General features: G+C 44.4%; 1 protein-coding gene across 1 annotated transcript in view; it reads left to right on the forward strand.

The window, feature by feature from the left end:
- cdh10a (cadherin 10, type 2a (T2-cadherin)) overlaps positions 1-25,303 on the forward strand; it is a 75,749-nt gene that overhangs the window by 30,725 nt on the left and 19,721 nt on the right. The window contains exons 3-6 of the mRNA XM_072450419.1: positions 3,076-3,195; positions 8,171-8,338; positions 9,727-9,908; positions 19,564-19,817. Of these exons, the coding sequence (XP_072306520.1) occupies positions 3,076-3,195; positions 8,171-8,338; positions 9,727-9,908; positions 19,564-19,817 (724 nt within the window). The remainder of the gene's footprint in view (positions 1-3,075; positions 3,196-8,170; positions 8,339-9,726; positions 9,909-19,563; positions 19,818-25,303) is intronic.

Genomic DNA, 25,303 nt, shown 5'->3' on the forward strand with positions numbered 1-25,303 from the left:
CACCAGGTTTGACGAAAACACGCTCATGACACTGTTTACTTGGCTGGAAACTGAAAGGTGTAATTAGTTTGGAGTGCGGTCTGCTCATTGCCTTTATGAAAATGTTCAATAAAGAGGAAGTGACTGCAGGCTACGTCCATATACGGGCGTTGAGTGTGGGCAGTTTCCCTCAAGAGTATTTCATCACGCTATAAACAATCTCATTTACCGTATTTTCATAGTTTTGTCCGGGGTGCGACTTATACTCCAGAGTGACTTATACGTGATATTATTAGTTCTTTTCACACTGACAACCACAAGAGGGCGCTCTAGGCTCTAAGCGACGCAGAAGAAGAATCTGCACTTCCTCTACCTCTGGAGTTTGTGGAGTTGTTTAGAAGTGACACAGAGGAAGAAGAATTCAATGGATTTAGTGATTTGGGGTAAAACTGATGCTTTGCTAAACTTGTTAGCATGTTCTTTATGCTATAGTTATCTGAATAACTGTTCATATGTTACGTTAACATACCAGACACTTACCACAGTTCTGTCTGTGCCTCATGTAGCTGAAGGTGTTAGCGTTAGCATACGTCATGTAGCTGAAGCTGTTAGCGTTAGCATACGTCATGTAGCAGAAGGTGTTAGCATTAGCATACGTCATGTAGCTGAAGCTGTTAGCGTTAGCATACGTCATGTAGCAGAAGGTGTTAGCATTAGCATACGTCATGTAGCTGAAGGTGTTAGCGTTAGCATACGTCATGTAGCAGAAGGTGTTAGCGTTAGCATACGTCATGTAGCTGAAGGTGTTAGCGTTAGCATACGTCATGTAGCAGAAGGTGTTAGCATTAGCATACGTCATGTAGCAGAAGGTGTTAGCATTAGCATACGTCATGTAGCTGAAGGTGTTAGCGTTAGCATACGTCATGTAGCAGAAGGTGTTAGCATTAGCATACGTCATGTAGCTGAAGGTGTTAGCGTTAGCATACGTCATGTAGCTGAAGGTGTTAGCGTTAGCATACGTACACCTGTTCACCATGTTCTCTAATCTGTTATTATTTTAAATTGCATTTCAAGATGAAATATCTGTTCTTGGTCTTGGATTTACTTGAATACATTTCCCCAAAAATGTGACTATGTGACTATATATGTTTTATTCTTCTCTATTATGCATTTTTTGGCTGGTGCGACTTATACGGTACAGTAACTTTACAACTGCAAAACTTTCCAGAATAAAACAAATTCTGTCATTTCGGACTTTAAAATGAGGAATCACGTGTCGATATTTACCGGGTTGACTTCGGTAAAAAGACCAGATCAGTGTCGGGAGTTACTTTCTATTGTTCAGTTAAGCCAATATGACATTTTTTGGGGCGTTTTGTTTTCAGTTGTTGACATTGGAGCTAACCCAACATGTCGTCAATATTGATGGTCCAAAATGGATTTGCTCAGCGTTTGATGATATTTGGCGCCGACAGACACATTGTGCATCATTACCTCATCCAGAACATCACTGGAGTCGTATTCAGCATCATTTCTTCTCCCTCTGAGCCTAAAAACACTTCATTCTAAATGTTTTCAGATTTGTGGGGTCAGAGGTCGAGCTGCGAGATCCTCTGTTCTGTTTTTAACTCCATAAATAATCACAGACACGTCCTGAGCCTTTCTACCTCAAATTACAACATCGGGGCAAGCTAGCTTTTGTTTATCTCCCCCATTGTAATTTCCCGTCACTGCCAGTAGATGGAGTTCTAACACAAACACTCACGAGGGAACGCCTCACAGGTATAAAATAATGTGCAGTTTTCAATACATACATTAAGATCTAAAACATGACATAACAAAGTAAAGTTTTAAGTCCAGAACATGTTCAGAGGGAAATAAACAAAACAGAAAAATGCATAATCTGTGTCATTTAAAAAGGTGCACTATGTAACATTTCAGTCTCCAAAGAATGATTAAATTGCAGGTGTTTTTAATGTTCAATGTCCACACACTCTCACTGGGATCGGGCTTGCCTTTCCACAGATCTGACTCACCTGCAAGTTCAATTAATGCCATATTGTGGGACAAATGTCTCATCTTCACGGAGACGATCAAAATGTTGCACGGTGAACCCTCGCGAACAGCGCACGACACAATCCGCCCGCTCGTTCTCCTTCCGACTGCCAAGGACGGCGGTCGTAAGCCCCGCCCCCCTCTGTCGCTCCGTCGTCGAGGTGACCGCGTTTTTTATGTCCGGAATCGGCTTTAATATGGCGGAGTCGCTCTGAAACCCCCGGCGGAGGAAGAACGAGTGGTGTTTCGTGTCCGTCACAGAGGTCATTGTACCGTGCACTTAAAACGCATCCGTCAGAACGGGACAAACGCAGCGCCGGGGCAACATCGACTTTAACGGATGGGTTTAAAATAAGACGTCTTCTCCGAGCGGGCATTTCATAAAGCACAGGGGGGGAAGACGTGTTTACAATTGCGGACAGAAATAATAGAAATGGCACAAAGAGGTGTGGCCGGGTCATGTTTTAGTCATGGAGTCGCTGCGAATCCATAAATAAGTGCTCGGAATTGCTCAATCTCTCGGAAAATGGAGCAGAATGTGGCTGCCATTTTGCACCATTGGCCTTTCCATCTGAGAAACCACTCAAACCACACACTCGTATACGCGGCGCGGCGGTATATACAGAAGAGAGGCAAATAAAAGTGTGTCTACTCAAAAAAATTAATGTTGATGCTGAATAAATACACTTTGTTCCATTTAAATATGTTCAAAAGGGCTGTATCTGATATGTTATCTGTTATCCATGTCGTTGAGTGAAGTCGTCCCTATACAGTGCAGTATGTTGTAAAGCAGCGTTTAGGGTTAAAATGAGGCTGCTGTGTGCTGTCTGCATTAAATTTTAAAGCCAGGATTAGCGCACGGTTAGCATGCTAGTTGTTGTTAGCTTTACCGTGAAGGCAGAACGTTGCTCTCGCCTCGTAGAGTTGCGAAAAGCGCTAATAAAAACTCGGATCGGACCGCTGCAGATTAAATAACATCATTAAACCAGCATTTTCCCACATTTTAAACGTTTGAATTGACTTGACCTGTTCTTTCTCCAGGTACATCCGTCGTCACCATCACCGCCACCGACGCAGACGACCAAACGTACGGGAACAGCGCCAAGCTGGTCTACAGCATTCTACAGGGACAGCCCTACTTCTCCGTGGACTCGGAAAACGGTACGTTATTGCCGACGGCGAATCACACACGGAACACCTGCTTCTCCATTTACAAACACAATTTTCTGCTATTCGGACATGTTTTGACGGGATTTAATGGTGTTTTTTGTTACTTTTGCTCAATTTGAGACCAAAAATCTACATTTCTTGTCATTGGAATTAATCGTGGAGGTCATCGTGTCCAAATTAAACCATTTTAAGCAGATTAAATAGAGTTTAAAGGCGCAAAGAAGTGAAACAAACACAACAAAATGACGCTGTCAAAGTAGTTTCTCCTTTAGTTTGAGTCTTTCTTCTCCAAACTCGTCCATCTCCATTTCGTCGCACAAGTTGAGAAAAGCCAGAACCCGTTTGGCGTGTGTCTGTTTGTCAAAGTCGCTTGTTTGCGCTTGTTCTCAGCAGAGATAATCAATAGAATCACTGAGGCTTTTCACCTCCAGAGCGAGACGTGCCGACTGCATAAGAGCCATCGATCTCATACAAATTAAACATTCGATGGCGGCAAATGCATTTCCCAATCCGCAATTTGCCTTCAATTTGGAGACGAGCGTCGAATGTAATGTTCTATTTCCAGGTAGTTTAGGTGTTTATTAGAGCAACTTTGTGAACAATTATACTTTTGAAGACTTTCTTCTGCACACGCAACTTCTTGTACTTGACTAAATGTATTTAAAGACGTACAGATTGTTTAGAAAGAAGTATAAGGTTCATCATAAAGTTGAAAAATTTTAAAAATCTTTAGAATCAAAATAAATTTAAAAAAATGAAAAACTAAAAAAAATATGTTCAATCCCTAAAAAAAGCTCAAATAATAAAGCTACTTAAAGAATTCAAAAAAGTAATAGTGGTGATATATTGGTTGTGTATCTTACTGTTTGTGTGTGTCGACAGCGTCATATTGATGAAAAAGAGTTACTTCTATGGCTCATATTACATTTTAATTTATTTACTGTAGCCTGTTATATTAATAAAGGGTCAGTTTCAATATTATCAAGCAATGGAACAGCCAATATGGAGTGTTTATTAAAATAGTCTTAATATACATTTTATTGTCTAGCTTTTTTATATATTAGTCATTTTTATTTGTTTAATTCTGTTTCTATCCTTCGAAACTGAAATGTTACTGTTATTTATGGCGCTAGGTTTCATGTATTCACTTAGCATATGCTCATGTTGCTATATTGAGTATTATAACTTTAATGAGCTTTTAACCATTTCCTCTTTCGATTGATCCCTGCATGTTTGAGTTAAACCCATTTTGTCCTGCAACAGTGGCTCCAGCGCTCAGAAAATACCCGTTTTCACCTACCCCCTATCCCCGCCCACATCCTGTGCTTTATATCGGTTATTTGTGTGAAACATGGCAACAGCCCCTGGACTTCTATGCTCTCAACTAAGCCACTCCCTCCAACTACACTTACACTGCCAAACCCCGCCTCTCCGGGCGTGGGGGAGGTCTTGCTGTTATTCATAAAAAATCTACATCCATCACTGAACTGAACCTCAACCTTCCATCCATCTCATCATTTGAATACCTCGCCTTCTCCCTCCCCAACTCTATCACCGCTATCCTGATCTATCGTCCCCCAAAGCCCCACCCCTCTTTCCTCACTGAATTGTCTGAACTCCTCACCATCGCATCCTCTCTCTCTGCCCGCCTCCTACTCACTGGTGACTTCAACATCCACATTGACTGCCCCAATGCCCCACTGACATCCGACTTCCTCTCTCTCCTGGACTGCTTCCATCTCACCCAACACATTGACTTCCCCACCCATACCAAAGGCCACACTCTGGACTTAGTCTGTTCCTCTCTCCTACCCATATCTAAGCCCCACCCCCTCCCCTTCCCACTCTCTGATCATCTCTGCATCCTTTTCTCTGCCCCCCTACCCTCGCCCCACAACCCCAAAAAACGCACCATCACCTACCGCAATATCAAGTCAGTCAACCCCCTCACGCTCTCCCAGCTCATATCCTCTGCTTTCCCCCCTGACTCCCCCCCCCCTCTTCCCCCGACGACTATGCTGTCATGCTCATCACCACCCTCTCCGACTCCCTTGACTCCCTAGCCCCCTGGAAAACCTCCTCCGTCTCATACATCAACCCCGCCCCCTGGTACACCCCTGAACTCCGCACCATGAAGCAGACTGGCCGCCAACTTGAACGACTCCTCAAAAGAACCCGCCTCACCGTCCACGCCGAAGCTTTCAAATTACACATCTCCTCCTACCGTGACGCTCTCCAAGCCGCCAAATCTGCCCACCTCTCCACCCTCATCAACAGCTCCCACCGGAGCCCTCGCACCCTGTTCTCCACCGTCAACAAGCTGCTCCAGCCACCGGACATCACTCCACCCTCCTCCCCTGACCTCTGCAACTCTTTCCTCCTTGCCTTCAATGACAAAATTTCCAAAATCAACAGCTCCATGACTGCCGTCTCCATTAACTCCATCACCACCCCCACCCCTGCCCCCCCTCCGCTCCTTGACCACCCACCCTTCCCTGCCCTCACCACCTTCTCCTCTGTTAACTCCTCTCATATCATAGACCTCATCACCGCTTCCAAAACCACCACCTGCTCTCTCGACCCCCTCCCAACGAATCTAACCAAGGCCTGCCTCCCTGCTCTCATCCCCCATCTCACCACCCTCTTCAACCAGTCTTTATCCCTCGGCCATGTTCCTTCCATCTACAAACTGGCCTCCATCACCCCCATCCTCAAAAAACCCACCCTAGACTCCGCCAACCTCTCCAACTACCGCCCCATCTCCAACCTGCCGTTCCTCTCAAAAACGCTGGAACGCATCGTCGCCGCCCAACTTCACACCCACCTCCAGTCAAACAACCTCTATGAACCCCTCCAATCTGGCTTCCGCCCACTTCACAGCACTGAAACAGCCCTGGTCAAAGTACTCAACGATCTCCTCACCTCTGCAGACTCCGGGGCCCTCAACATCCTGTTACTACTAGACCTCAGCACAGCCTTTGACACTATAAACCATTCCATCCTCCTACAAAGGCTGCGCCAACTGGGTGTTGAGGGCTCTGCACTTGACTGGCTCACATCCTACCTCACCAACAGGCAAGAGTTCATTTCCCTCTCCGGTCACTCATCCACCCTCTCCCCAGTAACGCAGGGGGTCCCCCAGGGCTCAGTCCTCGGCCCCCTCCTCTTCATCTGCTACATCTTCCCCCTTGGTCACATCCTCCGCCAACTCAACCTGGACTTTCACTGCTAGGCTGACGACACCCAGATATACCTCACCACCAAATCCACCCAAAACCCTCCCCTCAGCCACATCGAAACCTGCATCTCTACAATAAAATCATGGCTCACTCTCAACTTCCTCAAACTGAACAGTGACAAAACAGAGCTCCTCCTCATTGGCACCAAATCCACTCTCAATAAAACTGGTCCCTTTTCACTCAGCATCGACACCTCGACCATCACCCCCTCTACCCTGGTACGCAATCTCGGTGTCATCATGGACCCCACCCTCTCCTTCACTCCCCATGTCAGCCACATTGTCAAGACCTCATACTTCCACCTCCGCCGCATCGCCAAAATCCGACACTGCCTCACCCTCCCCGCTGCTGAATCCCTCATCCATGCCTTCATCTCCTCCCGCCTTGACTACTGCAACTCCCTCCTCACTGGCATCTCCTCCCATTCCCTCCATAGACTCCAAATGGTCCAAAACTCCGCTGCCCGCCTCCTCACCCACACCCGGTCCCGTGAACACATCACTCCCGTTCTCCGCTCTCTCCACTGGCTCCCCATCAAGCAGCGCATAAACTTTAAAATACTCCTCCTCACCTTCAAAGCTCTTCACCACCTAGTCCCCCCCTACCTGTCTGACCTCCTCATCCCCCACCGCCCCACCCGAGCTCTCCGATCCTCCTCCTCTCTCACCCTGACTGCACCAACATCCCGACTCAAAACTTTTGGCGACAGAGCATTCTCCCGAACAGCACCCCGACTCTGGAACTCCCTCCCCCAACCTGTCCGCCACTCTCCCTCACTCACAACATTCAAATCCCGCCTAAAAACATACCTCTTCACCCAAGCCTATGACCTCCCCTACCCCTAGCCTCCTCTACCCCATTGCCTACACTTCTACCCCCTGTTACATCCCCATCTTTTTCTCTCTACTTCTTCTGTCTTGTTCATTTTATCTGTATATTAATGTGTATTGTACGTGTTGTCCCCCCTGTCTGTAAATACCCCCCCCCTTTTTTATTATGTTCAGCGTCTTTGGGTCACTGAAAAGCGCTATATAAATAAAAGTTATTATTATTATTATTATTATTATTATTTGAAAAAAAAAGTCAGACTTCGAGTGACACACATAGGTTCTAAAATACCACTTACGTGACAATCCACTACGTGCTACGGTTTGAAATGCCACTGTGAAGAGGCGGGGCTTATCCGTTCTGCCGTTTCCAACAGGAAGTCAATGCACCCGTGTCCGTTACTGAGCCGTTTTAGATCAATATTGCCGTTTACAATGAACAAACGATAAAATGATCTACTTTTATGTTATAATTCAATATTTTGTGCCTGAAACAAAGCACAACACGTCTCCTTTAAATCAAATGTGTGCAGCAACTTTAGAAAGTCTTTGTTTTAAAATGTGTTGTACATAAAGTGGATAAATGATGGATTAAAGACAAGCAGATCGATCAAACTCCGTTACATCACTGAGCTCTCCACCAGACGTCCGTGTGACCTCAATTTGACCTCCGTTTGACCTCCGTTTGACCTCAGTTTGACCTCAGTTTGACCTCCGTTTGACCGCTGTTTGACTGCCGTTTGACTGCCGTTTGACCTCAGTTTGACCTCCGTTTGACCTCTGTTTGACCGCCGTTTGACCTCCGTTTGACTGCCGTTTGACCTCCGTTTGACTGCCGTTTGACCTCCGTTTGACTGCCGTTTGACCTCCGTTTGACCCTTTTCCCCTCTTTTGCTCCAGGCACCATAAAGACGGCCCTCCCCGGGATGGACCGTGAGGTGAAGGAGAACTACCAGGTGGTGATCCAGGCCAAAGACATGGCGGGGCAGATGGGGGGCCTCTCCGGGACCACCACCGTCAGCATCACCCTCACCGACGTCAACGACAGCCCGCCCAGATTCGCTAACCGTGAGTGATTAACGATGTTCAGATGGCATCATAACATGGTCATATTTCGTACTGAATGTGGTTGTTTTGTAGTTATGTATCCTAATATTTCAAAAAGCAGGATTGACACGTTTTATGATTGTGACTTTTTGATATGTTTAATTATGAATGGCCAAGTGTATAAACAAGTGCAAATGTGCCAAACCTTCACCGTGTATTACAAACCTGTCCAGCAACAACAGATGGAAACTGGCCTGTGGCAACAAATCTGGCATATTTACATAAGTAGCATATGTTCATTATGCACGGTGCCCTTTCTAAATATAAAATAAATAAAATAAATAAAATAAATAAAATAAATAAAATAAATAAAATAAATAAAATAAATAAAATAAATATTTTTTCCTTGGCAAAAACCCTGGCATTAAATTATTTGAAAGCCAATTTTATGTTGTATATTATCGTTTTTTTTCATTTATCTCTCCTTCACTGTGGAACTCCTCCAGGTTTATACTTTTGCCCAAAGAGGTTTTTTGTAGTTTTTCCTGGCCGAGAAGGAGGGTCTAAGGACAGAGGACCCTGGGACATCGCCCCTCGTCCCTATAGACATTCTTTAATCTGTTTTTCACTGTCGCCCCAGTTGTGATTTTGGGCGTTACAAAAATAAATTGAACTGAATTTTATACTGTGGGACATTTCTGGCAAACATAAAAATGGAGAAAAGCAGATGGCAGACCTTCTACCTAGTCACACAATCCTCCTTTTAACTCTTCCTAAAATAGTATTCATGTGTTTTTAGCTATCACTTCTTTCTGCAGCTGGTATATTTTAAAAGTCACACCAATGTTTAGATCTGAATTTCGTTTTGTCATCCCCGTTTAGCCTCGTTTTAGATTTAGCTGCAAAAAACAAGGTGTAATGAGAAAAGGAAAATGTTGGCGTTTTCTTATCCGCAACAAACCTGGACAGAAAGTTTCAATTTAGGCATTATTCAGTCCAGCCTTATCAGAATCCAATTATGCGCCGCGTTGATATAGATGTGTCGCCAGATAAAATGTGACAGAGGATGTTGTTTTGGAGCGTTTTCTTAATTAGATTACATTGTTTTGAATGAATCGCTTCTTTTCATCAAGTTACATTCAGCGCATTCTCATTTTGGCAGTGTCTGGACAACATGTCGGTAATTAAGTCAGTAATTAAGACGTCCGCAAGCTTGTGTCCCGGTAGATTATGTTGTTTTGACTGCCGGAATGTTCCACAGTGCGGCATTAAACACCACATACATCGACGAAAATGCATTCTATTGAAGCGAGCGAAAATTATGTCTGTTTTGCTTAGTATTTATCACAAAACCCGCTAATCCAAGGCGAAAGCGGCGGCGCGTTACTCATTGGCGCGTTTGTGTCCAGACTCGTTCCGCGTGACGGCGGCCGAGGCCACGGAGGTGGGCGGGGCCATCGGGCGGATCAAAGCCGACGACCCGGACATCGGGCGAAACGCGGAGATGGAGTACACCATCGTGGGCGGCCATGACACCTTCAACATCATCACCGACCAGACCACTCAAGAGGGCGTGGTCATCATAAAGAAGGTAAGCGGTCTGCTCGGCGCTTCTGGTCGTATCTCTGAGCTACTACTTAAACCTCTGGGTCGAGTAACAAGTACTAGCTCAACGTGTCGAGTATTAAGAGTCATACGGTCCTGGACTGATGGTGAATAAACTTCTACTGCCTCAAACATCCAGAGTGTCCAGAGACTTTATACTTAAATATTATTCATCTGTCAGTATTCAGTCACAATATTTCAACCTTTACATGTAAAAAAGCTCAATGTTCAATAGAAATAATTGACTAACTGGGGAAAAAAATAACAAAAACATAGTGCCAAAAAAAAACAACTCTAAGTAATTTGTTAGTTGCAGCTCTAATCATATAAGTGCTTGGCAAAGTTAAAAAAAAACTTCTATAGCCTCAAATATCCAGTGTCAAGAGACTTTATACATAAATATTATCCGTCTGGCAGTATTCAGTCAGCATATTTCAACCTGTATATGTAAAAAAAAAAAAGCTCAATGTACAATAGAAATAACCGCTTCATTGATCGACTAACCAAAAAAATAGAAAAGAAACATAATAGGACGAACAAAGATGACTTAAATATATGTTGGTCGCAGCCCTGATCGTATTAGCGCTCAACAAACGTGAACATAGTAAACTGCTTGATATTCACCTTATTCCGCGCCATGATTACTTCTGCTAAGAACTAACGAGAACAAGAGAAAAGTCGCTACACAAATGATACAAAGTTGGTTCATTTGTACAGAATGATCAGTGTTAATGTGCACCACAAGTCACCGAAGCTGCTCGTTTGCATTGTTGTTTGAAGGACTTTTGCGTTTTTATCACAAGGGTTGAAAACGATGCCACTCGATTCATAGTATTCCCATGTATCATTTCTTTCTCCCTCATTTTGATGAATAAAGTTCAAATAAATAGATGGATGACATGTGTGTTGACGTACCACAGTGGAAACACCCTTCCCCACACCATAAAGTACTGAAAACCACTGCAAGGCCTAAAAAAGCTTGCAAAAGTATATGAAACTCGAAGTAATTGGTAAATACAGCGCCAGCTTACCCACTATTAGTCATTTCTTCCTGTTAATTGACGGCATTGTGTTGTGTAGTGCGGATCCAGGCAGTGCTAGCAGCCAGGTCGCTAATTAAGAATGAATAGGCAATCAGAGGCTGCTCGAAAGAAGTGACATGTTTTCACGCATCGCTACGGAAACAGACTCTATAGTGTTAGCGGGGAGATCCCTCTGGAGTGGATTCATTTCCGCCAAACAAAACAAACCCAGCGGTTAGTTAATGCGAAGGCTTTTTACTTGGCGCAGGTTTTGGCACGTACGGCAAAGCAACGTATTGTTCTTATCGCTTTTTTGTGGCACGTAATCGTCTGTAAAGTGCCATCGAGTGACAAGATAAAAAGGAAAGTCACAACAGTTTAAGATGGAGTGGATTCAATAGGTTTTCTCCTACTGTTCTATCTTAAAATGAAAATAAATGTACTATTTACTTTGTTCTGGTGGTGGTGGTGGTGGTGGTGGTGGTGGTGATAGTGATAGTGGTGGTGGTAGTAGTAGTGGTGGTGGTGGTGATGATAGTGATAGTGGTCAAATCAAATCAAATCAATTTATTTTTGTAAGGCCCAAAATCACAACAACAGTTGCCTCTGAGGGCCACAGGGAGAAATGAATCAACAATGTCTGTGGTGGCGATGGAGTCAGACAATGTCTGTGGTGGCGAGGGACGATGTCCCAGGGTCCTCTGTCCTTAGACTCTCCTTCTCGGCCAGGAAAAACTACAAAAAAAACCTCTTTGGGAAAAAAGCGTAGAAACCTGGAGGAGTTCCAGTGAAGGAGAGATCCGACTCTCACAGACGGACAGACGGACACGAGGAGACTGGAGCTGGACCCACTCTTCAGGCAGATGAGGGACCGTCTGAGGCGAACTGGACCCACTCTTCAGGCAGATGAGGGACCGTCTGAGGCGAACTGGACCCACTCTTCAGGCAGATGAGGGACCGACTGAGGCGAACTGGACCCACTCTTCAGGCAGATGAGGGACCGTCTGAGTCGAACTGGACCCACTCTTCAGGCAGAAGAGGGACCGTCGGAGTTGAGCTGGACCCACTCTTCAGGCAGATGAGGGACCGTCGGAGTTGAGCTGGACCCACTCTTCAGGCAGATGAGGGACCGTCGGGGGCGAGCTGGACCCACTCCTCAGGCAGATGAGGGACCGTCCACACAGGGCAGGGACCACTTCACCAGGGGAGGGGCATCTGGGTCCACAGGTCCTCAGGAGTGAGAGAAAGAAAAGAAGGCGGTGAACAGTTTGCAAGTGGAATCAAAAAATAAATATTGTTTGATAGCATAAGTAGTCAGAAGAAGAGGATAGTGCTCAAGCTGTCATACTTTCCCCAGCATAGTTACTCCTAGGGCGGCGTAGCTAAAGCTGTGGGTTTATGTTTCTGTTCCTAACTACTCTGACCATAAGCGATTTCGAAGAGGAACGTTTTAAGCCTGGACTTAAATGAAGAGACTGTGTCAGCATATTTAACATGGGTCGGGAGCTGATTCCATAACACAGGAGCTTGGTAGCTAAACGCTCTACCTCCTACAGTACTTTTAGAGACTCTTGGCACCACCAGAAGGCCGGCATTCTGAGAGCGAAGAGCTCTGTTTGGTGGTGGTAGTAGGAGTGGTGGTGGTAGTAGGAGTGGTGGTGGTGGTGGTGATAGTGGTGGTGGTGGTAGGAGTGGTGGTGGTGATAGTGGTGATAGTGGTGGTGGTGGTAGGAGTGGTGGTGGTGATAGTGGTGGTGCTGATAGTAGTGGAAGTAGTAGTGGTAGTGGTGGTGGTGGTGGAGGTAGTAGCAGTTGGGGGGGGAATGAGAGAAGCCTGTAATTGACATCATTGGTAGACCTCAACTATGAGACAAAATGAGAAAATACAAGTGGGTTCTGGGATTTTTGCTCACCGTTCTTGTGATCATTTTGACTCCACGGGCTCATGTCCCCCCGATGTCCCCCTGATGGAGGGAGATTGGTCTTCCATTCTCTGATCATTGCTCCTACAGTAGAGTTCTTCACACAGAGCTGCAGAGTCAGTCCTCCCAGCCTGGAGCAGGTCTACATTGTGTTGGTGGTGTCCCGGGACAGCTCTTTGGTCTTCAGTGGAGTTTGGACTGTGACAGTTTGAGGTTGTGGGGCAGGTGTCTTTTAGACTGTTAACGAGTTCAAACAGGGGCCATTCATACAGGTCATGAGTGGAGGACAGAGGGGCCGCTTAAAGGAGAAGTTACAGGTCTGTGACAGCCAGAAATCTTGCTTGTTTGTAGGGGACCAAATATATATATATATATTCTTTTATTATTAAAAAAAAATTAAATCAGAAAATCACATTGTCCCTCATAATTGAGGTCTACCTCTCTCATCGTTTTAAGTGGGATAACTTGCACAATTGGTGACTGACTAAATACTTTTTATCCCCACCGTATATTTATTCTAACATACTTATAATCCGGAGCGACTTATATGTGATATTATGTGTTATTTTCACACTTGCAACCGCATTTCATACTCCAGTGCGACTTATATATGTTTTTTTCTTCTCTATTATGCATTTTTTGGCTGGTGCCACTTATACTCCGGAAAATATGGTATGTCTGATTGTATTCTGGAGGATCATATATAGGCGGTGACTTAAGAATGACATTGTGTTAATTGTGTTCTGTTTCGTCTTTGTTCATGTAAAATAGGTTTTCAGCAAATACTTTGGTGATATTCAATTTCACCAAAACACGCCTGGCAGTTTACAAAGAATGTAATTACTGTGGGGGGTTTCAAAATAAAACACATAAATATACACATAAATAACCTGTGATTGGCACATCAGGCAATGAGCGGACTGCTGAAAATATCAACTCAAGAATAGAATTGTGTGTTACTACGGGAACGGCGAGCACTTAAAAATGATCGAAATATTTTTTTAATTTGTTTAAAACAGACGTTGTTTTGGGTTTGTGGCTAATCAGCTGGAAACGTTTGAACATGAGCTGCAGCGAGTCCAGTTTTCAGGTTTGTAAAAGTGGCTTCGCTTCTGCTGCATTTCCACAACGTTCTGAAAGTCGTGCGGTTTGTTCAGTCAAATTACATTTCCTTTCAGTGGAAATTGGATTGTTTTTGGTTGTAAAAAGACCTGGTTTATGTGTTTTTGTAAATTTATGTGCTCTGGCACCAGCAGGAGGCCGGTCCATGTTTAGTCCTGACTCTGGCACCAGCAGGAGGCCGGTCCATGTTTAGTCCTGACTCTGGCACCAGCAGGAGGCCGGTCCATGTTTAGTCCTGACTCTGGCACCAGCAGGAGGCCGGTCCATGTTTAGTCCTGACTCTGGCACCAGCAGGAGGCCGGTCCATGTTTAGTCCTGACTCTGGCACCAGCAGGAGGCCGGTCCATGTTTAGTCCTGACTCTGGCACCAGCAGGAGGCCGGTCCATGTTTAGTCCTGACTCTGGCACCAGCAGGAGGCCGGTCCATGTTTAGTCCTGACTCTGGCACCAGCAGGAGGCCGGTCCATGTTTAGTCCTGTCTCTGGCACCAGCAGGAGGCCGGTCCATGTTTAGTCCTGTCTCTGGCACCAGCAGGAGGCCGGTCCATGTTTAGTCCTGACTCTGGCACCAGCAGGAGGCCGGTCCATGTTTAGTCCTGACTCTGGCACCAGCAGGAGGCCGGTCCATGTTTAGTCCTGACTCTGGCACCAGCAGGAGGCCGGTCCATGTTTAGTCCTGACTCTGGCACCAGCAGGAGGCCGGTCCATGTTTAGTCCTGACTCTGGCACCAGCAGGAGGCCGGTCCATGTTTAGTCCTGACTCTGGCACCAGCAGGAGGCCGGTCCATGTTTAGTCCTGTCTCTGGCACCAGCAGGAGGCAGGTCCATGTTTAGTCCTGACTCTGGCACCAGCAGGAGGCCGGTCCATGTTTAGTCCTGACTCTGGCACCAGCAGGAGGCCGGTCCATGTTTAGTCCTGACTCTGGCACCAGCAGGAGGCCGGTCCATGTTTAGTCCTGACTCTGGCACCAGCAGGAGGCCGGTCCATGTTTAGTCCTGACTCTGGCACCAGCAGGAGGCCGGTCCATGTTTAGTCCTGACTCTGGCACCAGCAGGAGGCCGGTCCATGTTTAGTCCTGACTCTGGCACCAGCAGGAGGCCGGTCCATGTTTAGTCCTGACTCTGGCACCAGCAGGAGGCCGGTCCATGTTTAGTCCTGTCTCTGGCACCAGCAGGAGGCCGGTCCATGTTTAGTCCTGACTCTGGCACCAGCAGGAGGCCGGTCCATGTTTAGTCCTGACTCTGGCACCAGCAGGAGGCCGGTCCATGTTTAGTCCTGACTCTGGCACCAGCAGGAGGCCGGTCCATGTTTAGTCCTGACTCTGGCACCAGCAGGAGGCCGGTCCATGTTTAGTCCTGACTCTGGCACCAGCAGGAGGCCGGTCCATGTTTAGTCCTGTCTCTGGCACCAGCAGGAGGCCGGTCCATGTTTAGTCCTGACTCTGGCACCAGCAGGAGGCCGGTCCATGTTTAGTCCTGACTCTGGCACCAGCAGGAGGCCGGTCCATGTTTAGTCCTGACTCTGGCACCAGCAGGAGGCCGGTCCATGTTTAGTCCTGACTCTGGCACCAGCAGGAGGCCGGTCCATGTTTAGTCCTGACTCTGGCACCAGCAGGAGGCCGGTCCATGTTTAGTCCTGTCTCTGGCACCAGCAGGAGGCCGGTCCATGTTTAGTCCTGACTCTGGCACCAGCAGGAGGCCGGTCCATGTTTAGTCCTGACTCTGGCACCAGCAGGAGGCCGGTCCATGTTTAGTCCTGACTCTGGCACCAGCAGGAGGCCGGTCCATGTTTAGTCCTGACTCTGGCACCAGCAGGAGGCCGGTCCATGTTTAGTCCTGACTCTGGCACCAGCAGGAGGCCGGTCCATGTTTAGTCCTGACTCTGGCACCAGCAGGAGGCCGGTCCATGTTTAGTCCTGTCTCTGGCACCAGCAGGAGGCCGGTCCATGTTTAGTCCTGACTCTGGCACCAGCAGGAGGCCGGTCCATGTTTAGTCCTGACTCTGGCACCAGCAGGAGGCCGGTCCATGTTTAGTCCTGACTCTGGCACCAGCAGGAGGCCGGTCCATGTTTAGTCCTGACTCTGGCACCAGCAGGAGGCCGGTCCATGTTTAGTCCTGACTCTGGCACCAGCAGGAGGCCGGTCCATGTTTAGTCCTGACTCTGGCACCAGCAGGAGGCCGGTCCATGTTTAGTCCTGACTCTGGCACCAGCAGGAGGCCGGTCCATGTTTAGTCCTGACTCTGGCACCAGCAGGAGGCCGGTCCATGTTTAGTCCTGACTCTGGCACCAGCAGGAGGCCGGTCCATGTTTAGTCCTGTCTCTGGCACCAGCAGGAGGCCGGTCCATGTTTAGTCCTGACTCTGGCACCAGCAGGAGGCCGGTCCATGTTTAGTCCTGACTCTGGCACCAGCAGGAGGCCGGTCCATGTTTAGTCCTGACTCTGGCACCAGCAGGAGGCCGGTCCATGTTTAGTCCTGACTCTGGCACCAGCAGGAGGCCGGTCCATGTTTAGTCCTGTCTCTGGCACCAGCAGGAGGCCGGTCCATGTTTAGTCCTGACTCTGGCACCAGCAGGAGGCCGGTCCATGTTTAGTCCTGACTCTGGCACCAGCAGGAGGCCGGTCCATGTTTAGTCCTGACTCTGGCACCAGCAGGAGGCCGGTCCATGTTTAGTCCTGACTCTGGCACCAGCAGGAGGCCGGTCCATGTTTAGTCCTGTCTCTGGCACCAGCAGGAGGCCGGTCCATGTTTAGTCCTGACTCTGGCACCAGCAGGAGGCCGGTCCATGTTTAGTCCTGACTCTGGCACCAGCAGGAGGCCGGTCCATGTTTAGTCCTGACTCTGGCACCAGCAGGAGGCCGGTCCATGTTTAGTCCTGACTCTGGCACCAGCAGGAGGCCGGTCCATGTTTAGTCCTGACTCTGGCACCTGCAGGAGGCCGGTCCATGTTTAGTCCTGACTCTGGCACCTGCAGGAGGCCGGTCAAGGTTTAGTCCTGACTCTGGCACCAGCAGGAGGCCGGTCCATGTTTAGTCCTGACTCTGGCACCAGCAGGAGGCCGGTCCATGTTTAGTCCTGACTCTGGCACCTGCAGGAGGCCGGTCCATGTTTAGTCCTGACTCTGGCACCAGCAGGAGGCCGGTCCATGTTTAGTCCTGACTCTGGCACCAGCAGGAGGCCGGTCCATGTTTAGTCCTGACTCTGGCACCAGCAGGAGGCCGGTCCATGTTTAGTCCTGACTCTGGCACCAGCAGGAGGCCGGTCCATGTTTAGTCCTGTCTCTGGCACCAGCAGGAGGCCGGTCCATGTTTAGTCCTGACTCTGGCACCAGCAGGAGGCCGGTCCATGTTTAGTCCTGACTCTGGCACCAGCAGGAGGCCGGTCCATGTTTAGTCCTGACTCTGGCACCAGCAGGAGGCCGGTCCATGTTTAGTCCTGACTCTGGCACCAGCAGGAGGCCGGTCCATGTTTAGTCCTGACTCTGGCACCTGCAGGAGGCCGGTCCATGTTTAGTCCTGACTCTGGCACCTGCAGGAGGCCGGTCCAGGTTTAGTCCTGACTCTGGCACCAGCAGGAGGCCGGTCCATGTTTAGTCCTGACTCTGGCACCAGCAGGAGGCCGGTCCATGTTTAGTCCTGACTCTGGCACCTGCAGGAGGCCGGTCCATGTTTAGTCCTGACTCTGGCACCAGCAGGAGGCCGGTCCATGTTTAGTCCTGACTCTAGCACCAGCAGGAGGCCGGTCCATGTTTAGTCCTGACTCTGGCACCAGCAGGAGGCCGGTCCATGTTTAGTCCTGACTCTGGCACCAGCAGGAGGCCGGTCCATGTTTAGTCCTGACTCTGGCACCAGCAGGAGGCCGGTCCATGTTTAGTCCTGACACTAGTACAAGTACATGATATGATATTTCAAACTTGCTCCACATTGTCTCAAAGTTCTTGTACATGATTAAACTGGATTGGAGAAAGTGGATGAACTTTGTGGCTTTGCTGAACTAAAAGCCTGGAAAACCTCATCTAAATTTCAGCAGGATGTTAATTTTAGTCACAGTCGGACTTGTCTGGCCTAGTTCTCTTCACCACAAGAACTTCAATAAAACAAGAGTACAACACAAGACATGCTCCTGTTTCAATGTTCTTTAAAACAGAAAGTCACGCTGAGTTTCAGAATTAGTCTTAAAAAGGAGTCTTCGGAGGCAAAGAAATGGTAATAAAGCCATATTTCCCCCTTGTATCCAATATCACTTTCTTAAAACTGAACAAATCCTTTGTTTGTTTAATATATTATCTCATTATAGGGCATTTTGATTATGGCTAATCACATACTGGCACATCATTTAAATCACAATCATTTCAAGTGATTAAGTCTATACTATTCAAATTGACCTTTAAAATAAACCTTATGTATTTTATTCGTAATATTTTCGACACTTGTTTTCCAAAGCCACTGCAGATTAAATTATATCTTTGCTCTATTCATTTAAAACAGAAGTTAAAGCATTGTTTTGTTGTGTACCGTATTTCCCGGACTATAAGTCACATCTTTTTTCATAGTTTTGGACCCGGGTACGACTTACACTACTGTAACTTATACTTATACTCCAGAGCGACTTATGTGATATTATTTGTTTTTTTTCACACTTGCAACTGCATTTCATACTCCAGTGTGACTTAAACGTATGTCATGAACGGCAGAACGGAGCCAATTACGGAAGCTGGAAACAGGAGATAGTTGTAACGGGTTTTAACAAAATAGAACTGAGAATGTACAACGTTTTTAGTAATGTGTGACGACAATAGAGGGTCCTTCAAACAGCGGCGTCCGAGAGCAGGCGAGAGGCGTAATCAAAATCCGTTCCAGGTTCGATTCAGCTTTGTCAGAGTATAGGCGAAAGGATAATCAGGAAGGTCAGAGGTCAACAACAGCAAACAGAATCACGAGGGTTAGGCAAAAATCAGAAGTCAGAGTCAAAAATCAAAATATCAGAAGCTCACTAGCTGGGGCAGAACAGGGCAATGCTGACAATCTCACACTGAGGCAGAGGAAACAAACACCTACAATACCACACCCAGTGATTAACAAGCTGACACAGCAGTGAACCCACGCACAGGTGTGAAGAGCCTGTGATTAGCTGAGAGACAAGGGGGCGGTAACCAGAGAGGAAACAAGAAGGGAGGGGGGAAACGAAGAGGAGCAGAGACAGAAACGCCGTGAGTAAAACAAGACAAGACATCACCAGACCAGACGGTTACCATGACAACATATGTTTTTTAAATTCTCTATTATGCAATTTTTGGCTGGTGCAATTTATAGTCCGGAAAATACCGTAATAGAGAAGAAAAAAACATACATAAGTCACTCTGGAGTATAAGTCGCACCCCGGCCAAAGAAGGTGGGATTTATAGTCCGGAAAATACGGTAATAGAGAAGAAAAAAACATACATAAGTCGCTCTGGAGTATAAGTCGCACCCCGGCCAATGCTAAAGAAGGTGCAACATATAGTCTGGAAAATAGGCTACATTTTATTCCTAAAAACCTAAACTGAAATGATCACAATTCAAAACTTCCCTTACAGAGGCTGGACTACGAGACGAAGCGTGACTTCGAGTTCCGGGTGGAGGTGAGGAACACTTACCTGGACGCGCGCTTCATCCACGGGCTGCAGTTCAAGGACTACGCCACGGTGAGGGTGACGGTGGAGGACGTGGACGAGCCGCCCGTCTTCACCAGGAACCCCTACGTCATCGAGGTGCACGAGGACACGGCCGCCGGGAGCGCCGTGGGGGTCGTGTCGGCGCGGGACCCCGACGCCGACAACAAACCGGTCAAGTAAGTTCAAACTGAACTTCACATGAAGAAAGAGACAAAAAACATGTGAAAAATATACTCACATTAAAGACATAAAGCATGTCAAATAAGTTATATACTTTATATAAAGAGATGGTAAAATATGTCAAATACATTAAAATATACTCACCATAAAGACATAAAACATGTCAAATAAGTTAAAATATACTCACCATAAAGACATAAAACATGTCAAATAAGTTAATAAAATGTCAAATAAATATACTTTATATAAAGAGATGGTAAAATATGTCAAATATGTTAAAATATACTTTGTATGAAGAGATGGTAAAATATGTCAAATACGTTAAAATATACTTTATATAAAGAGACAGTAAAATATGTCAAATAAGTTGAAATATACTCACCATAAAGACACAAAACATGTCAAATAAGTTAAAATATACTCACCATAAAGACATAAAATATGTCAAATAAGTTAAAATATACTCACCATAAAGGCATAAAACATATCAAATAAGTTAAAATATACTCACCATAAAGGCATAAAACATATCAAATAAGTTAAAATATACTCACCATAAAGGCATAAAACATATCAAATAAGTTAAAATATACTCACCATAAAGACATAAAACATGTCAAATAAGTTAAAATATACTCACCATAAAGACATAAAACATGTCAAATAAGTTAAAATATACTCACCATAAAGACATAAAATATGTCAAATAAGTTAAAATACACTTTATATAAAGAGACAGTAAAATATGTCAAATAAGTTAAAATATACTCACCATAAAGACATAAAACATGTCAAATAAGTTAAAATATACTCACCATAAAGGCATAAAACATATCAAATAAGTTAAAATATACTCACCATAAAGACATAAAATATGTCAAATTAATACTTACATTTATGAAACGATTCAGACGGCGGTGAGTTGTGATCACCGTGAACTCACCACAGCGTCATCCACGTCACATCCGGGTCGGTCGCTGGAGTAGTCCTCATCGCGGGGGTCCGGGGTCCGTGAGGGCCAAACATACAAACATCATCCATCTCGTAGTGGCAGACACTCTGGACTGTGTGGACTGAGAGTGGGCGGGGCTCAGGAGCTGTAGTGAACCTCACAGGTACACGCAGACTGCTGACGATCCTCTGATGTTGTTGTTGTTGTTGTTGTTGTTTTATGGCGGTTGGCATCCGAGTGTTGCATTACCGCCAGACTTTATTCCTCAGACGTTTCGTAGTCCTCAGACTCTGTCGTAGTCCGTAAAAGTACTCCTCCCATTGCTTTGGTGTTACAAAGCCCATGAGGTCATGATATGTCTTTGTGACTAGAATAGTTGTTGTGTCAGAGACCAACCGGCTTTATTCCAGGGAGACTCTTCTTCATCTTCCTCTCCCTCTTTGACGTTTGGTGCTGAGGACTCGTACCGGGCTTATATACCCTCATCTTTGTGATGTCATAAAGCGCAGTGATGTCATAAAGCGCAGTGATGTCATAAAGTGCGGTGATGTCATAGTGCAGTGATGTCATAAATTTGTACAATGACGGGTTTTCACGATTTTCTAATTTTGACTTTTTTTTGTGTATTTCTACCTGTTGTACACATAAATTATAGTTTTACACCAATTGAGCAGGTATTTGTGGAGAAAAAGTTGAAAAGTTGTGGAGAAAAAGTTGAAAAGTTGTGGAGAAAGTTGAAAAATCTCATTCCAGTCAAAGTTTATGCAGAATTTACACAAAGAAACAACTTTTTTGACATTCTAAACATAATAAAACTAAATAAAGTCAATCTCATATAATTGCAATTAGATTAGTTTTCTCTCAGTGTTTGCTGGGTAATTTCCTTGTGTGGTGTCATTCATTACAAACAGGAAGTGAAATCTTATAACATTTGATCTTGATAACGTTATGAACACTTTTAGCACAATTTTAAAAATATATAAAACTTCACTGCAGGTTAGTTCAACGAGCCGTCCGACCTGTAGGGGGCACTTTAAAGATCGTGACGTTAGAACCGACTCAGAGGAGGAACGATAATAAGTAGACACGTTTGACAGATGGCACAGACAAACATTTTTATCTCTATGTGTCCACATCCATTTCTACAACTTTGTAGGAACCCGATCTCCTTCGAAAAACTAAACTTTAGTTAAAAGGAAGCCGTCTTTGTTTTGTCCTTAATTACACTGCAGCTAAATCAATATCAACACAGTGTGCAAATAGCAGCTTTCCTCTTATCAGCAGAGAAATGAAACGTGTGCGAACCCCAATCCATCAATGCGGCGCGGCGTCGGGCGAGCAGACGAGTTCAGGGATACTTCATCATTTATCTTTACTTGGTGTAGTGCGACTCTACATATACATTCATGTATATATAACGTGTTAGTGTGGCGATTATTGTGTGAAAAAGCATCGCGATTGAACAATTATTGAGACTAAACAGTGAAATCTTTCAGTTTTCTCTCACCCTTTTGGTCTGACACGTTACTGTTTGTGACCGACTTTACAAAATGTCACTTCCTGAATGACAAAATAAAGTTAAAGTGCCGTATGACTTGTGTAGCACCTTGAGGAAACTGCGGTTGTGATTTTGGGCGTTACAAAAATAAATTGAAAAGTTTTTACGATTTTCTAAATTTTTTTCTTTATTTGGAGGATTTGTACCTGTCGCACGTATATGTTATAGTTTTACACAAATCGAGCAAGTATTTGTGGAGAAAACCTTGAAAAATGTGTAGAAAATTACAGGAAGTGACATCACACCAGGGACAGTCATTCCAGTCAAAGTTGATGCAGAATTTACACAAATAAAACAACTTTTTTGACTCTCTAAACATGAATTCAACAAAAAAAGGTGCTCATTTATTTATTTGTCAAATTAAAAAAAACACTGTGACATGAGTTTTTTCCCAGTGTTTTCTGGGTAATTTCCTTGTGTGATGTCATCAATTACAAACAGAAAGTGAAATTATAAAACTTAAAAATGTGCTATTATGTGACAACTTTTAGCAAAATTCTAAATATATTCATCTTAACTATATTTTAGTTTAAGTTTGGGCTGAATATTGAACTAAAAATACAAAATTTTGCTTCTAAAAATTGTCCCGATCATTATTTTTCGGTTCTTACGATTATATTGAGTAATCACAATTTTCCATTAGCCTGATAATCTTGACGTCCATAAACGTCAGAAATATGGTACTAATAAAAACACTTTAGACGCTTTAGCAGAGGCGACGTTTGACAAAGGAAATGAAGCGTTGTCGTAGCTGCCGCTGACTCGTATTTAACGCCACAGAAACAAACCGCTTCCTGTCGCTTCACCGTCGCTGCGAGAAAAGCCCAGAATAATCACAGGGACTCAAAGTTTTAGACATAAAGTGACACGCTTTTCCTTCTGTGTTTGTGCTGGAAACAGTGCAACGCTTTGAAATGGGCCATGTCGAATTAAACATTGTGAAAGTGCAAAAACCCTGTCGTTACAGCGCATTTGCACGTCCGCGCGCCTCGCAGTGATGTGGCGCGTAAAGAGCACGGAAACGGCGACGGAGACGAATGAATCCCACAAAATGAACACAGCTCAAAATAGACAGGCTTCACTCGTATTACATCATTTGTTAAACTTATACTAAGCACAGTGTAGTCCACCGTGAAACAATTAAAAATGCCGTTAATTAATGGTAATATCAATGGAAGGCATACTTTTTACTAAAACACTAATACATCAAATACATAAGACTAATACAATACTAATACATCAAATACATAAGACTAATACAATACTATACTAATAAATCAAATACATAAGACTAATAAAATACTAATAAATCAAATACATAAGACTAATAAAATACTAATTAAATACATAAGACTAATAAAATACTAATACATTAAATACATAAGACTAATAAAATACTAATAAATCAAATACATGACTAATAAAATACGAATTAAATACATAAGACTAATAAAATACTAATACATTAAATACATAAGACTAATAAAATACTAATACATTAAATACATAAGACTAATAAAATACTAATAAATCAAATACATAAGACTAATGAAATACTAATTAATTAAATAAATACATAAGACTACTTAAATACTAATAAATCAAATGATTAGACTAATAAAATACTAATAAATTAAATCCATAAGACTAATAAAATACTAATAAATTAAATACATAAGACTAATAAAATACTAATAAATTAAATACATAAGACTACTAAAGTACCAATAAATCTAATAAATAAGACTACTAAAATACTAATAAATTAAATACATAAGACTACTAATACTAGTAAGTCAAATAGTAATTTTTTGTGTGATAAATGAGCCAAAAATGAATGAATCTAAAAACTTATCTTAATTACAACGGTCAGAAAAATCCCAATTGGATATTTTGCTTACAAAATTGGTTATTTTTGTCTAGAATGTGCCACAATCTGGAATTATACTTGTCACTTTGAGCAGGGTCACATCTCCAACCTGGAAGTCCCATTAACGGCATCTCTCCACCAGAAACAAGCACTTTATACAACGTCTAATCAACTTATTTCCCTTGCTACACACGCTTTAGCTGCTGGTTTGACCTCCTCTGCTTCTACATGTTGAAATTAAGTTTGAATAACAATAAGAAAAAATATCTAAAAAATGTCCTTGCAAAAGACGGGTTAGACGCAAGGTGAAAGTGACTCACTTGCTCAATCACTTCTGGCCCCACAAATGCCCCAGCTCGGATTGGAGTAAATGGAGTATTGTGAGTCATATTTAAATCAGGAGAAAATATCCGGTGTGACTTTGACAAACGAGCAGCCGCTGGAGGCCTGTGTCGTTCCTCTGACAACAGACGAGACCCGGAGATAGTGAGTGATGGAGTGCAGAAGTGCCAAGAGTGTTTGTCGCCCTCTTATTTGTTTATTAAGTGTTCTTTGAGCTCCCGTATTATGATTCATTCGCAGTCCGGTATCTGCACGCCGTTTTTTTGGAAAGTGAGAAGTTTTGACTGCCGTCTGGAAGTCATTTTCAATTTGAAGGTCCTGGACAGGGTCGGACGATTTTTCAGAGAGCAACAACGAAAATAAAACAATATGTCACTAGTTAAATGTTGTGTGCAGCTGCAGAACGAGTGCTAATGAGGATAAATGAGAATACATGTTTACGGTCTGTATTTCAGTCATTACTGTCTATTGTTGCTCTGAAAAAAGGCTAAAAAGCACTTCTTTCATGACAAAAAAAAACACAAGTCATGACTGTTTTGAATGCGACGTTCCAAAAAATAAGCCCAAAGTCATCATAAAGAAGCCCCAAAGTCATTATAGAGAAGCCCAAAGTCATCATAAAGAAGCCTTAAGTCATTATAGAGAAACCCAAAGTCATCATAAAGAAGCCCCAAAGTCATTATAGAGAAGCCCAAAGTCATCATAAAGAAGCCCCAAAGTCATCATAAAGAAGCCCCAAAGTCATTATAGAGAAGCCCAA

This window comes from Eucyclogobius newberryi, unplaced genomic scaffold, assembly GCF_026437365.1.
Source record: "Eucyclogobius newberryi isolate DKJ021-1_F unplaced genomic scaffold, fEucNew1.0.hap1 SCAF_18, whole genome shotgun sequence".
In the NCBI taxonomy this organism is placed as follows: domain Eukaryota; kingdom Metazoa; phylum Chordata; class Actinopteri; order Gobiiformes; family Gobiidae; genus Eucyclogobius; species Eucyclogobius newberryi.